A 15,930-nucleotide genomic window follows, 5' to 3' on the forward strand; every position below is an offset into this window, starting at 1 on the left:
GTCAGTTTAAGAGCTCTAAACTGAACTGACTGATAAGACGAGAGCTCTAAACTGACACTGAACTGACTGCCAAGCAATCAGTCAGTCAGTCAGTCTCATCAGTTTGGATTGATTGTTAGCAACTCTGAATGCAAGTTTTCACGACAACTAGTACGCCGGTCATGTGATATAGTGACCATATCTTAGATTGCAGATCTAGCTACGGAGATCAAAAAAGATTCTCATGTACGTGGAGAATGGATGACTGCACTACTTCGTGAAATAGTTCAGGCTCGAGAGATTGACAGTGTCAGTTGCAAGAACCTTTTCAGTAGAGTTGACACCCCAACCCTCCGGGCTGTCGTCTTTCACAGTCGTTCTACGCATGTCGCGGGTGAACTTACCTTCGTAAATACCTCCCGTAGCACGGTGCAGTGTCGACACGTTATCCCATGCGATCATGTCCCCATTATCGTACCACTCCAGCCTGAGCACGTTCTCAGGTCGTGTTACATGACCGATCAGTTTCTCCATCAGAGCCGCGTTCTCTTCCTCCGGTAGCGGTGTACCATCCGGTTTCTCGATATGATGCAGGTAATTGCCAACATATAGCGTCTTGCGACCAGAAGGTTCATGCGTTGACACGATCTTGTGGCGAGCCATGGGCTGGCTATAGGGATCGACGTCGGCGAAGTACTCCGGAGCACCCAGCTTGCGAAGCTGCAAGAACGAATGTACACCGACCAGTTCCCTCTTGAGCAACTCTCCTTTGAGTTCTTCATCAAGATTATCCCATGCAGCTAGACTGTCTGCGTATTCCGTCTCACCACCAGTGCCTGGAGGAGGCAGCTTCACGGCCCGCAAGATGGACCAACTCGCTCGCTGCCGATTGAATGAGCTGTCGTTGTGGAATACGGCGTTGCCTCTGCCGAACAGTGTGCGAGGCGAGTCTACAGCGAACGGCTTGCCGTCATCGTCAACGTTTCCAACATCAAAAAGCTCGAGGTGCTTGAATCTGTGATTCTTCACATGCAGCTTGAGATCGTGCAACTCTCCAAGCTTCCGAGAGAACGCGACGTGCTCGTCGTCGCTTAGATTTGCTTTGCGGAAGACGAGTACGCTGTACTGTGATAGATCAGCCTTTGCGAGATCAGGGAAATGGACTGAGCTTACTTTAGCCATTGCTTGTTTGATCTCGTCAAATTGCTCGTTGGTCATGTTGGTGAAGTCTGCGCCAACGACTTCGGCACCAAAGGTAGAGTGTAGTTGCTTCACCACGATGGTTCGGAACGGAGCACTGCTGGTGACTGTACCTGGCATATTGAAGAGATGATTTTGGTAGTTGATTCGATAGTAATGCCTAGACGTTTGTATCAAGTGCTTGGAGATGTGCTGTTTGAACAGCGGCGAGGTCGACCCTAGACAATTTATACCTGGCCTCTACATACTTCACACTGGGAACTCCGGACGGAACCTCGTGGCCTACAATTCCTATCAGTATACGACAGATTAGCAATACATGAATGGCTGTATGGCATAAGCACCGATTACAGGGGGCAAAACTCAATAATGCCTCTGTCGGCCAGATTGTTCAAGCAATGCGACCAAACGTAGACAGCCTTATCCGGACTGTCTGCAAAATCACGGAGGAACGGAATGAAGTTTAGAGAGTAAGCCATACTGAATACAGCAGAGATATACAAGAACGAGAAATCAGTGGCCGGAGGATCGGAGAGTCGGAGTGGTGGAGTGGTGGGATCAGCGGAGTGACGGAGTGACGAAGTATCGGGAGAGGCAAACACGTGGATAATAGGCGTCTCAATCGACTGACCTAGGACTCCCATGCTAGCTCCTTGATTTGTATGCATGCTAAAATTGCGGTGACAAACAAATCTCCATAGGTACGATAAATGCAGCCATGCCATGTACGCCGTGCCCTTCGAATACTGCATGCCGTGAGACAGGCAGCTATGTTATAGGGCAGCAGTAGTACAGGCAAGATGATCGCCCCTTGACTTGACCGCCAAAAGAGACGAGAGGTATCATGCTTTGTGTCAAAACCGTCGTATTGCTCGGGAGGTGATAGTACAATACACGTCTTCGTTTGGTCAAAAATGTATGTAGAGACTCGTAGTATCTGAATTCGAGCTTTGCGCATTATCTGTCCACCGTAAATACATCCTCAACGCTACAAGGAGCTGGTAGCATCCCGACTCACAAAGACATCGACAACGTATGCTGTGGTGTCTGTGACGATGAGGGACGGGTAATAGTCAATCATTGGAGACCTCTTACAGCGAATATGTATATTTAAAGGAATAAAATCTGATTCTCAATCAGCGCTTGCTATAGGGACACAGATTACGTTGTACTGAGGCTCTTTCTGGTGCTTGCGCATGGCGGAGGCTTGACGATGACAATCGCAAGGATAAGGAATGCAGGTGAAACATCCATGAGGCTACTAAATATCTTGAGGGAATGTTCGTGATACGCGTTGTACGGGCTGTGATGTCATTGTCGCTTTTGTTCTTTGCTTTTGTACAGAAGGAAGGGGAGTCAGGGACATGACTTTCGCGACCCAAGATTGATCAGATATGAGTTTGGAATCATGTGAAGGTATTGTATGATTGGAGAAAGTCGTGGAGTATTAAATGTCATGTTAGTTCGTGATAGCGTTGGTATAAAAGACTTTGTTGAACTAACCATGCCATACGAGTGGCCTTGCCATGACGTCACTGATCTTCGCCCACTTTAGCCCCACGTTCCTCTCTGCGTCCAGCACATCGGCAACCAAAATAGATATCCGCCCACCACCAGAAACTGCGGAATCCACACAAAGTCGGCGCATCTCGGAGCATTCATACTGGCACGCCTTAGCGAGCTGACCACACCGCGGTTTTGCGATTCACTGGCTACTCAGCCTCTCGACGGGATCATCATTGAAGACGCTCGCACTATCGCTCATCACGACAGGCTAGACAATGCCATAGACTATTTTCATTCATTCGCTCAGCGACAATGTCAGGAAACAGGCTGTGTGCTAGATGTGAGGACATTATCTCAGAAGGGCCGAACAAGAGTGATGACGAGAAAGAGCATCATACCAACGACAAGGCGTTCTTTCAAGCGGTCGAACAGGGTTGCTATGTTTGCACTTGAACTCGGAGAACTTACACATCGCCTGCACTTAATTGGCGCCAGAGTTCTCACATCGTTCATCACTCAATGTAGGAGTTGAAAGACAAAGATATCGGCGACCGTACATGCAACGTGCTGGAATCCGACTTATGCATCATAATCTATGGTCCAGCGGATGGAATTTTAGTTGCAGTTGTTTTCTGGCTGTTGGAGCCATCCATTGAAGGTGAACGCTTCCCGAATTCTGGGATCGGAAACTAACAAATCTAGCGCAAAATGTCGAGAATATTCGTTCCGAGTTAGACCAATCAACAAAATCGAAATATACCTTTTCATTTATCAGAAGATGGATAGACGAATGTGTCTCGAAGCACGATAAATGTCGATCTGATACAAAGCACAAAGTGTTTCCAACTAGGCTTGTATACGTCGATCCAACTAGTACAAGCTCCAAAGTGTCTGCAAGAATCTATCGAGGCGATTCACTTCCTATCCAAACACCATGCCTTACCCTCTCCCATTGTTGGGGCGATGCCAAGCTCTTGACCACGACGCGCACAAACCTCAGTTCATTCGAATCGTCGATTCCCGTAGACAGCCTATCCAGGGCATTTCAGGATGCCCTCTTCGTGACCACGGAATTGAGTTTCCAATACATCTGGATCGACTCTCTCTGCATCTTACAAGATGATACTGAAGACTGGAAGCAGGAGTCGCGTTCCATGCATGCAGTTTACAAAAACGCAATCTGTAACATCTCGGCTTCTGGCTTCTCTGACGGAGTAGAAGGATTCCTATCAACCAAGCGTCGTATTGATCCAGTCCCAGTGAACGTGCCTCTTAGTCATCAGTTTCCAGAAACCAAATGCTCAACTGCCTAGAACAACTCCAAGAAGAGCTATTGTGTGATGAATGCGGAACCATGGAACGAGCTGAGACGCAGCCCAATATTCCTTCGGGCCTGGACACTGCAAGAACAACTACTGGTAAGTGTCCCTGATGAGATACAACTTCGTTCACAGTCTGATTGTTAGTCAATCCGAAATATACACTTTAATGACGATCAAGTCTACTAGGAGTGTAAATTTACAGTCGCGAATGAAGTTTGGCCTTATGTGTGGGCGGAATTTCCTCTGGAAAAACAATTTCAATCCAGTATGATCAATACATCTTGGATGTTCAGACTGAGAGATGTACCTTATAATGACATCAGTTTCAATTGCGTCGATCGGGGATCCAAAGTTGCTTCGGCAGGCTGACGAAGGTTAGGCTTCCCTCTACGACGTCTGGTACGACGTTGTGGAAAATTACTCGACTCGTCGTCTTACATTTGTTGAGTATCAGCTATCTGCCCTGGCCGGAATTGCTGATGAATTTGCGAAACGTCTCGACAATAGAAGCATATTTGGACTTTGGTTCAACGACATCCGTCGTGGGATACTCTTTCTATGAACTCAAATATATTGATCAACCCCTGGACTCTGGAATCGTACCACCATGGATCAGCTCACCATGTTTGTCATGGATGGCACGGAGAGACAACTTAGATTGGGACTACAATCTACGAAAACCTATACTACATCGCATCTGTAATATCAGCTTTACTCACCCACCAGGACTAAAGCTTTCCGGGCCTATCTTACCATGTCCAAGCGAATTTCGGTACTTCTTCGTCTTGGGTTCGAACGATAAAAGTTTCGCACTCACGTGGTTTCAAGACGAATAGTTCGACTGAACCATTGAAGGATACTTGGCTGACATGACTCAACCACCCACTCCAGAAGACCCCGGAACTGCTCAGAAACACAGGGAGGGAGTAACCCTGGCCGAAACACGTCGGTCGTCTATGCCAGACAAGCAGACACAAAATAATCGAGGGAAAGCATTTCTTGGAAACATTCTTATCATGCCGATACTGTGTTACATCGAGTCGTCTGAGGATGAGGATTTGACTGAGGATGAGAACTGTTCTCAAGAAGGTACCTTCACGGGTCTTCTGTTAAGTCTGTTACCTGGAGCAAATCACGGGATATATCGACGAGTAGGTATTGTACAGGCTTGGATAGAAGGTGACGACGAGATGGATATCCACACAGTTCAGCAGCGGTTCGAGGCCTATTGGCAGCCACTTGACCCTCAACTCTTCAAGAAAGAAGACCCCTATGGAAATCATATAGTTGCGGTCTTGTAACAAGTCCTCGCAAGGGTAAGGAAGTATAGGTCCCAAGTACCGCTTGTAGGCCAGTCGGAGCAAGACGGCCACGTTGACGACAGCTTTTCCATCGAATATAAGCAGTCTCTAGAAAAGACTTAGAAGCAGAAGCTACAATCAGAAATTAAACCAAAAAGCTAGCATTAGCAGCTAACAAAGTTCCAAAGGAACAGAACAAAAACTTTTCATGAGAACTACAATAAATTGCGCGCCAGCCGTTTGCTTTCTCTAATTTATGCCCGTGATTTAGCCTACAATTCTCAATACGTGCACTTCCCACAGTAGCCACAATCGTGAGCTGAACAAGCAGTGTAGTCTGGCTCCGATCCGGAATCGTTAAAGCCAGTGTCAAATTCGTACCTATCGTCTAGACCGATACCCCCATCGCTATATTTGAACTGATCGGATTCATCATCTTGCGTAAAGACGACATTCATACAAGTCTTCTCCCAGCGGTCTGTCAGGTCCGCAGGCAAGGCGTGCACACCCTTTCCATACTGAAACCGGACGTCCAAGCGGTCCGCTCCAGGGCAATACACTTCGAGCAACTTGCCTGCGTTACTCCTAGCGATTTCAACGATCGTATCTAGAAGTGTGGCAAAGCGGCGGATGCCTTCTTCGTTATCTTTGGCCCAGGCCTGCACATCGTTCTTGACATTTTGCACTCGGATGTCTTCGAAAAGTCCAGCACCGTTGTGATAGGCGACGATGAAGTTGGATATCTGTTTGATCCAGAGCGCTGGGTGGATGTCGCTCATGTCTATGTCTTTCTTGTACTTCCCTGAGCGCGTCTTCAGATCGAAAATGACGTCTTGCAGCACCGCTGTTCCACCCTGTTTGACAATCAAGGCATCATGTGTGCTTATCATGAAGTCTGATGGCCTGCTAATTGATGTGTCTTGGAGTGCTGCCAGAAGATCATCGGGGTCTTCGGTGCTCTCTGAATGCGTAGCATCATTGACTGCTCCGGCCGTTTCAATGTAGCCGTCACTCTCGAACCGCACGAGGCACTCTAAGCCGCCGAACTCATATCGTATGATGCGTTGGTGGGTTTCGGAGCCTTTGACGCTCTGCTCCCATGTGGTGTATGCCTCTGGAAAGGTGTGACCATAACCTCTGACGTCTCTGATAACTTCTTTAGGGTCATTCTCTTTTCGTACGAAGAAGACGGTCTCGCCGACGACCTCGATGTTGAAACGGAAAGCTTTGTCGACACCCCGAGCGAAGCGGAGGAGGTTGCCAAGGGTGCTTCCACAAGCGAAGAGATCGGTGCTCGCAGAGTTGAACTCAGGGTTGGTCTCCATAATCGCACGCACGACGGGTGCCATTGGATATTCGGGATACATAGCGGCGTTGGGGTCACGAAAGTATTGCCCATAGTCCTCTGGCAGACGCCGTGGTGTAGGAAGTGGTGTCCACTGCGGAGGTTTTCCTAGGATTGTTAACTCGGCCTGGCAATTGCGAGAAAGAGCCCACCTGGAATGGCAATGGTGGGTACTTTGCCGTTGAGCCAATTGTAGGATGCTACATACTGGCAATCGGATATCTCTGCTAGAGCTGCGGGTTTCAAGCTCAGATCCGAATTGCGAAACTCATTGACAAGGTCTCCGAGCGGATGTCTCTCAAGATCAGGCTTCACTTGTTCCCTGGGCTTCGCGAAGAACGGGACTCTTCCACCACGGCCTCGCCCTCTCCGTGGAGCAAAGCCACCTCTGCTGTTGTTGGCTTGGTATGAAGCCATGGATGACGTTGTGACACTGTATCAAATGAAAACAGGAATCGAGGATTTCAAGCGCAGTATTGTGCTGAATAGAAGGCGATACGCTGACTTCAAGTAGGCGATGATGCCTGAAACAAGGCTGAGTTCATGTGGCGTAGTTTGCTCAACCTGCAGGTCGCACAATGCATGCCTGGTAGGCCTCGATTCGTCCAGAACTCGCCAGACTATGCAGGCAGACAAGGTTTGCCGCTTTTCTGCACATCAACTGCGACTGCTTTCCAATCATTCGCACAGCCCGTTATCAGAGAATCGTCACGCATGAGCTGCGGTTTGGTGTCCCATTCTTTTTATCCATTTCGAAAGCTCAAAAAGGCCAAACATCTCCCTCGTAGAATCCTCAAATATTGGCAGATCTCAGCCTTTCTTGACAAGTGACACTTTACACGATACGAGCTTTACATATGACGGACCAAGAGGCGACAGCCAAGCGAGCCGCGGGGTTGACGAAGCTCTTCAACGCCGTCATTCACGGCCATCGCGACATCAAGACGTTGGGCGATGGTAACCGGTTTCTGGAGGCATTGTATTCTCAAGAGGACGCCTCGAAGTGTGTGGAGCGTCTGATTGCGTCTCCGGCAGGATTAGCGGCGGTCTCTGTCGCATTTAGGTTGTCACGTGAGAGCACGTTTCTCAACGGCTTGGCGACATCCGTCATCCTCCGACTCGCCGAGCCATCGGTCAAGCAACTCTACAGTGGCCAGTTTCTGCAACGCGTCCTTGAGCAAATTGTACAACCACCTACATTTTGGAACACACTCGTTGAGGCACACATTGCTCATGTGCTTTCCAGCGATGCCACGCGTGCCTTCGCGTGGCTCTTACTGGAGCTGCTATACAGCCGCTCGGAGGACATCCCAGACGTGCGCGACATTGCAGAGCGTGTCACTAACAATGGATCATTCATCAACTCGAACTCCCTAGATGTGCGCAATATCGGTCAGAAGATCAAACACGTCCTAGACAGCACGTCTGATGAATCCGCCGATGGCCCGGGCGGGCGACACGACAACGACTTTACTCAGATCCATAAGATCAAGCTCCTACCAACGCCAGACGAGTTCGCATGCTCCGAAGATCCGTTCTACAGACGCGCAGATTCTATCGCGTCTGCTCCATTGGAGAGCCGTGGGCTGACTCATATTGACAACCAGTTTCGCCTGCTTCGTGAAGATCTCTTGGGTGAACTGCGCAACGATTTTCAGATCGCTAGTGGTCAGAAGAAGGGACGACGGAAGATAATCCTCGAGCACCTGAAGTATGCTGGTATCGACTGCGGACCGGAAACGAAACGTAAGCCTTGCTCGCTAAAACTCTCCTGCCCAGACGACATTCCACAGCTACGCAATGTCAAGGGCGCTGCTCGCAAGCAGCACCTCGCCGACAACAGGAACGTCCTGAAACACCAGTCACTCGGTTGCCTCATTAGCAATGGCAATATTGTCGCATTTGCAACTGTAGACCGTGACGAAGACCTTCTTGCTCAGCAACCTGCCATCGTCGTGCTGCGTATAGCTGACGCTAGTTCGTTTGGCAAAGTGCTAATGGCATGTAAGCTCGCAGCGGACCTCAGCTTTATGCAAGTGGATACCGCGGTTTTTGCGTATGAACCTATTCTCAAACGTCTCCAGTCCTTGACTGAGCTGCCACTGGAGGATCAGCTCCTCAGCCTCACTCCAAATTCCGCTGAAACAGTCTCTGGTATTCAACCGACCAAGACCATCAACGCCATCTGTAACCATTGGGAAGAAGACCTTCAAGACATCATTGGAAGTAGTCACTCCATCAAACTGGATCAAGCCCAGGCAGATTCTCTGTTGAGTGGTCTACTGAAAAAGGTTAGCCTTATTCAAGGCCCACCAGGAACTGGTAAAAGCTTCATCGGCGCACTCATCGCAAAGATATTACACGATCAGACGAAGGAGAAAATGCTCATACTCACATACACGAATCATGCTCTGGATCAATTCTTGGAAGACATCCAGAAGGCTGGTATCCCTGCTAGCTCGATTGTGCGACTAGGATCGAAATCGAATGCCAATACTCGTGCACTCAGCATCAAAGAACAGCCGAACAACTACAGAATGACTGGGCAAACACGGACTTCAATTCAAGACCAAAAGGTGGAAGCTGAGTCTTATCATGACGCGCTAGTCACAAGGATGGCATCTTTTGCTTCTACGCGGCTCAGTGAACGAATGCTTCTCGATTTCTTGGAGTTCTCTGATGATTCAGAATACTTCGATGCATTCGTCGTGCCTGAAAACGAAGATGGCATGACGATGATGGGGAAAAACAATAGGCGCATCGATGAGTACTATCTAGTCAAGAGATGGCTTAAAGGTGAAGACGCGGGGGTCTTTTCCAGTCACGTGATGCAGACCTATCCTCACGTTTGGAATGTCCCACCACAGATCCGCTGTGATCTTCAGGCGCAGTGGAACAAGACCATCCTTGAAGAACGAGTCGCTGAAATCAGTACGCTTGCCGATAAGTACAACAAGTGTCGTGCCCAGATCGATCGATTGTTTCGCGAGAAGAACTCCCACGTGCTTGGTCAGAAACAAATCATAGGGTGCACTACAACGGCAGCTGCCATGTATAACGACGATATTCGTAAGGCGTCACCTGGCATCGTTCTGGTGGAAGAAGCTGGAGAGATTCTGGAAAGCCATATACTTACAGCTTTAACTCCGACCACGAAGCAACTCGTCCTAATCGGTGATCATAAGCAGCTACGGCCTAAAGTCAACAACTATGCCTTGACTGTAGAGGGAGGAGATGGGTACGATCTTGATGTTTCCCTGTTCGAACGTCTTGTGCTTAGTGGAGTCCCTCATACCACCCTTCGCAAGCAGCATCGTATGCGCCCCGAGATCTCATCTCTCGTCAGATCACTCACTTATCCGGAGTTAAAAGATGCTGAGAAGACTCAGGGTCGACCGCATCTACGCGGCTTCCAGAGCAACGTCATCTTCGTGTCACATTCACGTCCTGAGCTCAACGCAATCAAGATTGCTGACCGCCGTGATGGCGGCGCGAATTCCAGTAAGGAGAACTCGTATGAAGCTGAGATGGTGCTGAAGTGTGTGCGATATCTTGGTCAGCAGGGCTATGGGACGGAAGACATCGTGGTACTTACACCTTACCTGGGCCAGCTATACCTGCTAGTGAACACTTTATCGAAGGAGAACGATCCCATTCTGAACGACTTGGATTCTCATGAGTTGATTCAAGCTGGTCTGGTCACACCAGCTAGTGCAAACATATCCAAGCGCAAGCTTCGCATATCAACTATCGACAACTATCAAGGCGAAGAGAGCGATATCGTCATCGCATGTCTCACACGAAGTAACGAGGCCGGGGACATCGGTTTCATGTCTTCTCCTCAGCGTGTCAATGTGTTACTTTCACGAGCACGGAATGCTTTGATCATGATAGGTAATGCAAACACTTTCATGAATAGCCGCAAAGGCAAGGAAGTATGGGTACCGCTCATGGATCAGTTGAAGCGAGATGGCCACGTTTACGACGGTTTCCCTATCAAATGTGAGCAACATCCAGAGAAGACTGCTCTCTTAACCGAGAAAGAGCACTTTGATACAGTATGCCCAGATGGCGGTTGCTCTGAGCCATGTGGCAAAATACTCAACTGTAGTCTTCATGCTTGCCCCTACCGATGCCATCAGTTACAGGATCACTCGCGTATGGACTGCAAAGTCATCATCTCTTCGACTTGTCCCAGCAATCATAAGATTTCAAGAAGGTGTCATGTGAAAGCCGCGGCACATTGCCAGAAGTGTGAAGCCGAAATGAGAGCGCAAGAAAAGAAGCGTCAACGAGAACATGAGCTAAACGAAGAGCGAGAGGCAAAGCAGCGCGCGTATAAGGCAAGACTAGTTGAGATCGACGAAGAGATCCAGCACCACAAGCGCGTGCTGAAAGAGCAGGCAGAGGACAGAGACCGCCAGCAGGCGCTCGAACAGAAAAAGCAAGATCTTCGCAATCTGCAGGAGAAGATCAAAAGTACTAGAAAGCAACCACTCTCAACATCTCCAGCATCCGAAACAACAACGCCGCCGTCAACCGGCGATTCAGGGCTACGGTCCGATCCTGCATCGCACAACGCGGCTTCTCCTCACCGCGACGAAACTGCAGCTAACGCCATACCTACATCACCAGATCAAGACCAGGAGCAGCCCAGTTGGGACAAGAGCGAAGCCAGGGATGATTGGGAGTGGCAAAAGAGATATGAGGGTGCTGAAAATAAAGCTCTAGATTCCCTGGTACCCATGATAGGACTGGATTCCGTCAAGCAACAATTCCTCGCGATCAAGGACAAAGTGGATATGGTGGTGCGCCAAGGGGTATCGCTTAATGCAGAGCGCTTTGGTGCTGCCCTCCTGGGAAACCCTGGAACAGGAAAAACAACAGTGGCTAGGTACTACTCAAGGTTCCTGGCCGAGGTAGGAGCTCTGCCGGGTGATCATTTCATTGAGAGCTCTGGATCAGCTCTCGCAAATGACGGCGTGTCCGCTTGCAAAGCCTCGATCGATAAAATCCTCGAAGAAGGTGGCGGCGTGTTCTTTATCGACGAAGCATATCAATTGGTATCTGGGAACAGCCCTGGTGGTAAAGCAGTACTAGACTACCTGCTTGCAGAGATTGAGAACTTAACCGGCAAAGTTGTCTTTGTACTGGCGGGCTACCACAAGCAGATGGAAGCCTTCTTCGCTCACAATCCAGGCATCCCAAGCCGTATACCAATACGAATGGAGTTCCAAGACTACGAAGACCGCGAATTGCAACAAATCTTCTGCCAGTACATCGACAAAAAGTATCGCGGGCGCATGACGATTGAAGGCGGTATGAACGGACTCTACGTGCGTATCACTGCTAGGCGCATCGGCCGGGGCCGGGGACGTGATGGCTTCGGTAACGCCCGTGAAGTCCAGAACAAGATCGCACAGATCACCGAGCGTCAGGCGAGGCGACTGCGGAAAGAGAGACGAGCTGGCAAGATGCCGAACGACCATTTTCTCACGAAGGAGGATTTGATTGGACCAGAACCTTCGTCGGTGCTCAAGAATAACGCTACCTGGACGAAGCTGCAGAAGTTTACCGGCTTGTCATCAGTCAAGGAGTCTGTACAAGTTCTTCTTGACGGGATACAGACAAACTATCAGCTCGAAACGCAAGAGAAGCCTATTATTCAGTACTCGCTTAATCGCTGCTTCATCGGCTCCCCGGGAACAGGCAAGACTACTGTAGCAAAGCTTTATGGGCGCATTCTGGCCGATATTGGGCTTCTTTCTAACGGAGAAGTCGTCGTGAAAAGCCCAGCGGACTTTGTTGGTAGTGTTCTAGGAGGCTCCGAAGCTAACACGAAAGCCATCTTGGCGTCCACTATCGGCAAAGTTCTCATTGTTGATGAGGCTTACATGTTGGCTAGTGGTGCTGCTGGTGATCCCTACAAAGCTGCAGTTATTGACACCATCGTTGCGGAAGTCCAGAGCACTGCAGGTGAAGACCGATGCGTACTTTTGTTGGGATACAAGGACCAAATGGAAGAGATGTTTCGGGACGTCAATCCTGGCCTTGCGAGACGGTTTCCACTAGAGTCTGCGTTCGTCTTTGAGGATTTCAACGACACTGAGATTCGTCAAATCTTTGACTTCAAGCTCAAGGGTATCGGTTTTGATGCTACGGATCAAGCTAAGAAGGTAGAGTCCAAGATGAGGCGACATGTCGACTCGTGCTAACATACCTTTTTGCAGGTCGCCATGGAAGTCGTACAACGTGCGCGCAACCGCCCAAACTTCGGCAACGCAGGTGAAGTCGACATCATCCTGGATCGCGCAAAGGCTTTACACCAGAAACACACGTCTTCTGGGAAAGTAAAGCAATTTGGCACGTTTGAAGCTATTGACTTTGACCCAGATTTTGACCGTGGTGAACGTGCAGCCACTGAGATTTCTGCTCTCTTCCAAGACGTGGTAGGATGTGAAGAACTTATCAAACAGTTCCAGGGTTACCAAAACACCGCTGCAACCCTGAAAGCTCTCGGGATGGATGCTCGAGAACAGTTACCTTTCAGCTTTCTTTTCAAGGGACCGCCGGGGACTGGCAAGACTACCACGGCTGCAAAAATGGGCAAGATCTTCTACGATATGGGCTTTCTCAGCCAGGCCAGCGTGGAAGAATGTTCCGCTACTGATCTAGTCGGACAGTATGTGGGCCAGACTGGGCCAAAGGTGCAGAAGCTCATGGAAAAGGCTACGGGTAAAGTTCTTTTCATCGATGAGGCCTATCGCCTCGCAGAAGGTGGATTCGCTACTGAGGCGATGGATGAGCTGGTTGACTGCCTCACCAAACCAAAGTTTGCGCAAAGACTCGTGGTCATTCTAGCCGGCTACGACAAGGACATCGATCGATTGATGAGTATGAATCCTGGCCTGACCAGTCGCTTCCCTGAAACGGTTTTTTTCAAGCATCTCGACCCGGAGACATGCTTCAAGCTTCTTGTCAAAGATCTACAGAAGAGGAAGAAGAAGGCGCCACTTGATCTGTCGGTCCTCGATCCGCCAACATCAGAACTATGGCGAAGAATGCTGCAGCTCTTTCGCGAACTATCGGTACTGGAATCGTGGGGTAACGCTCGCGACGTGAAATCGCTCGCGAAGAGCATGTTTCAGGCACTCATCTCTACGGCTGTACGTCCGATTACTAAGTTGATACTCACACAAACGATCGTCATCAGCACTATGGAAAAGATGCTGGATGAACGTTCCCGACGAAATGCCGCTGTTGGTACAAACCGCTTCGACAAGTCGATACCTCTACGACCAATGCCGCAGCCACAGATGCAGAATTCGGCACCGCCGATAGCGCGAAGTTTAAATATCGACACGGATACTGCCCCGCCACCGACTGTGATTAACACGGACAAGCAAGAAGAAGAGCCGAAGTCAATCGAGAAGAGATCCAAGCTTGCAGTAGAGCCTGAAGACCTCTTCGACTCAATCTTCAAAGCCAAGCGCGACCCAGGCGTGTCCGACGAAGTATGGGAACAACTAGAACGCGACAAACATGCCATGCTCACCAAAGAGCGCGAGTTTCGTCATATGCAAGAAGAGAAGCGAGAGTACGAAGAGCGTATCAAGGAGTTCATCCGTGCGGAGAAAGCCGCCGCCGATGAAGAAGAGCGGCGTATCCGAGAGCAAGCGCGCATTGCAGCTGAACTGGAGAGGCGGCGTCGCGACGAGGAATTGGCAGCTATCGAGAGAGAGCGAAAAAAGGAGATGGAGAGGCAGAAGAAGCTGAAGGTATTGGGTCGATGCCCAATGGGTTACATGTGGATCAAGCAGGCTAGTGGATACAGGTGTGCGGGTGGGAGCCATACGCTTTCCGATAGTTATGTTGATTCGGCGTCTTTCTAAAGAGGCAGGTCTCATGAAAGCCGGTGGTTGCTTGACTGTCCATCGATGTCCTTCGTCATTAGATAGTTCGTGTTGCGGAAGGCACATGCGCGCTGGTGGCCACAGGTGATTGCAGTAATATATTTGAAGGATCTATCATGACGTCCATCTATCGCAACACATGCTTTTAATACTTTCGACGTATATCGGTCGCATCATGCCACGCATATGCCAATGACAATGCATCAATAAGAACAAGCAATGTCAAAGGAAGAGCACGATAATGCTCATGTGATAGGTGCGGCATACATTGCGCTAACACTGGTAGTGACGCCGATACGTACGGTAGCCCGATTACTGAACCGTTCCGAGGTTCCGAGGCGCGCATCACCCCCGCTTTGAAGCTAATCATGAACGCTAGGTTCACACAACCCATGAACAACAAGGTTGCGGTGGTTAATATCTTGCTACCCATCTCCAGGACAAGATGTGAGACACATGAAGACTTGACAACGCCTAGGCGCACTCATAGCACTATACTGCCGTAACTTGATCTTACCTAGTCTTTTGACATCCCCCATTTGCAGGAACAACCACAACACAACCCTCGACCACCATGTCCAAGAACGCTGCCAACAAGCCCGTCATCGCCGTCGTCGGCGCAGGCCCAGGAATCGGCGAAGCAGTAGCTCACCGCTTCGCAGCAGAAGGCTTCGTCGTCGCACTCCTCGCGCGGACAGAAGAAGCCCTGCAAACCATGGCCAAGAACATCGACAGCGACGTCGGCACCGGCACAGCGCATTACTACATCACAGACCTGCGCATCGAAGATACGGTAATCTCATCGTTTAAACGCATTCGCGAAGAGCTTGGTCCCGTCAACGTGCTCGTGTACAACGCCGGCGCACGCCGTGTTAACGGGAAGTCTCTCATCGATACCACGAGCGAAGAGTTTGAGAACTTCACTAAGATCAACCTCTTCGGCGCATTCTGGGCGAGCAAACTAGTCATTCCGGATATGCTCGCAGCTGGCAAAGGTACTATCCTTTTCACCAGCGCGACAGGTGCGCTGCGCGGCATGCCGGGCTTAGCCTCTTTCTCGCCAGGAAAATTCGGACTACGCTCGTTGTGCCAAATTATCACACGCGAGTACCAGGCCAAGGGAATTCATGCTTGTAATATCATCGTCGATGGTCCAGTCGATGGCAAGTTGATCGGGGGAGTGATGAAGAGGCAATGGGAAAGGACAGGACAGAAGGATAAGGCGGCGGACGTGGAAGCGCATCTCGTTCAGCCGAGAGATTTGGCGCATACGTATTGGTTCTTGCATACGCAGCCGAGGAGTACGTGGACGCAGGAGTTGGATGTTAGGGCGATGAAGGAGACATTGTTTACAAAGTTGTAGA

The 15,930-nt window shown here is 49.7% G+C and overlaps 3 protein-coding genes across 3 annotated transcripts; 1 reads left to right on the top strand and 2 right to left on the bottom strand.

Moving 5' to 3' along the window:
- Positions 1–249: 249 nt before the first annotated feature.
- On the bottom strand, positions 250–1,299 carry J4E82_006026 (uncharacterized protein; the record flags this gene model as incomplete). The annotated part of the gene is made up of 1 exon (XM_051732286.1): positions 250–1,299. The coding sequence occupies one exon, from the start codon at positions 1,297–1,299 to the stop codon at positions 250–252; it is 1,050 nt and encodes a 349-aa protein (XP_051587861.1).
- A 4,290-nt stretch (positions 1,300–5,589) lies between these two features.
- On the bottom strand, positions 5,590–7,070 carry J4E82_006027 (uncharacterized protein; the record flags this gene model as incomplete). Its single annotated transcript, XM_051732287.1, has 2 exons — positions 5,590–6,761; positions 6,806–7,070. The coding sequence occupies 2 exons, from the start codon at positions 7,068–7,070 to the stop codon at positions 5,590–5,592; spliced, it is 1,437 nt and encodes a 478-aa protein (XP_051587862.1).
- Positions 7,071–7,510: 440 nt separating this feature from the next.
- On the top strand, positions 7,511–15,929 carry J4E82_006028 (uncharacterized protein; the record flags this gene model as incomplete). The annotated part of the gene is made up of 3 exons (XM_051732288.1): positions 7,511–12,829; positions 12,884–14,495; positions 15,112–15,929. The coding sequence occupies 3 exons, from the start codon at positions 7,511–7,513 to the stop codon at positions 15,927–15,929; spliced, it is 7,749 nt and encodes a 2,582-aa protein (XP_051587863.1).
- Position 15,930: the final 1 nt, after the last annotated feature.

Source organism: Alternaria postmessia, assembly GCF_024291825.1.
Source record: "Alternaria postmessia strain BMP 2775 chromosome Unknown scaffold_34, whole genome shotgun sequence".
NCBI classification, from domain to species: domain Eukaryota; kingdom Fungi; phylum Ascomycota; class Dothideomycetes; order Pleosporales; family Pleosporaceae; genus Alternaria; species Alternaria postmessia.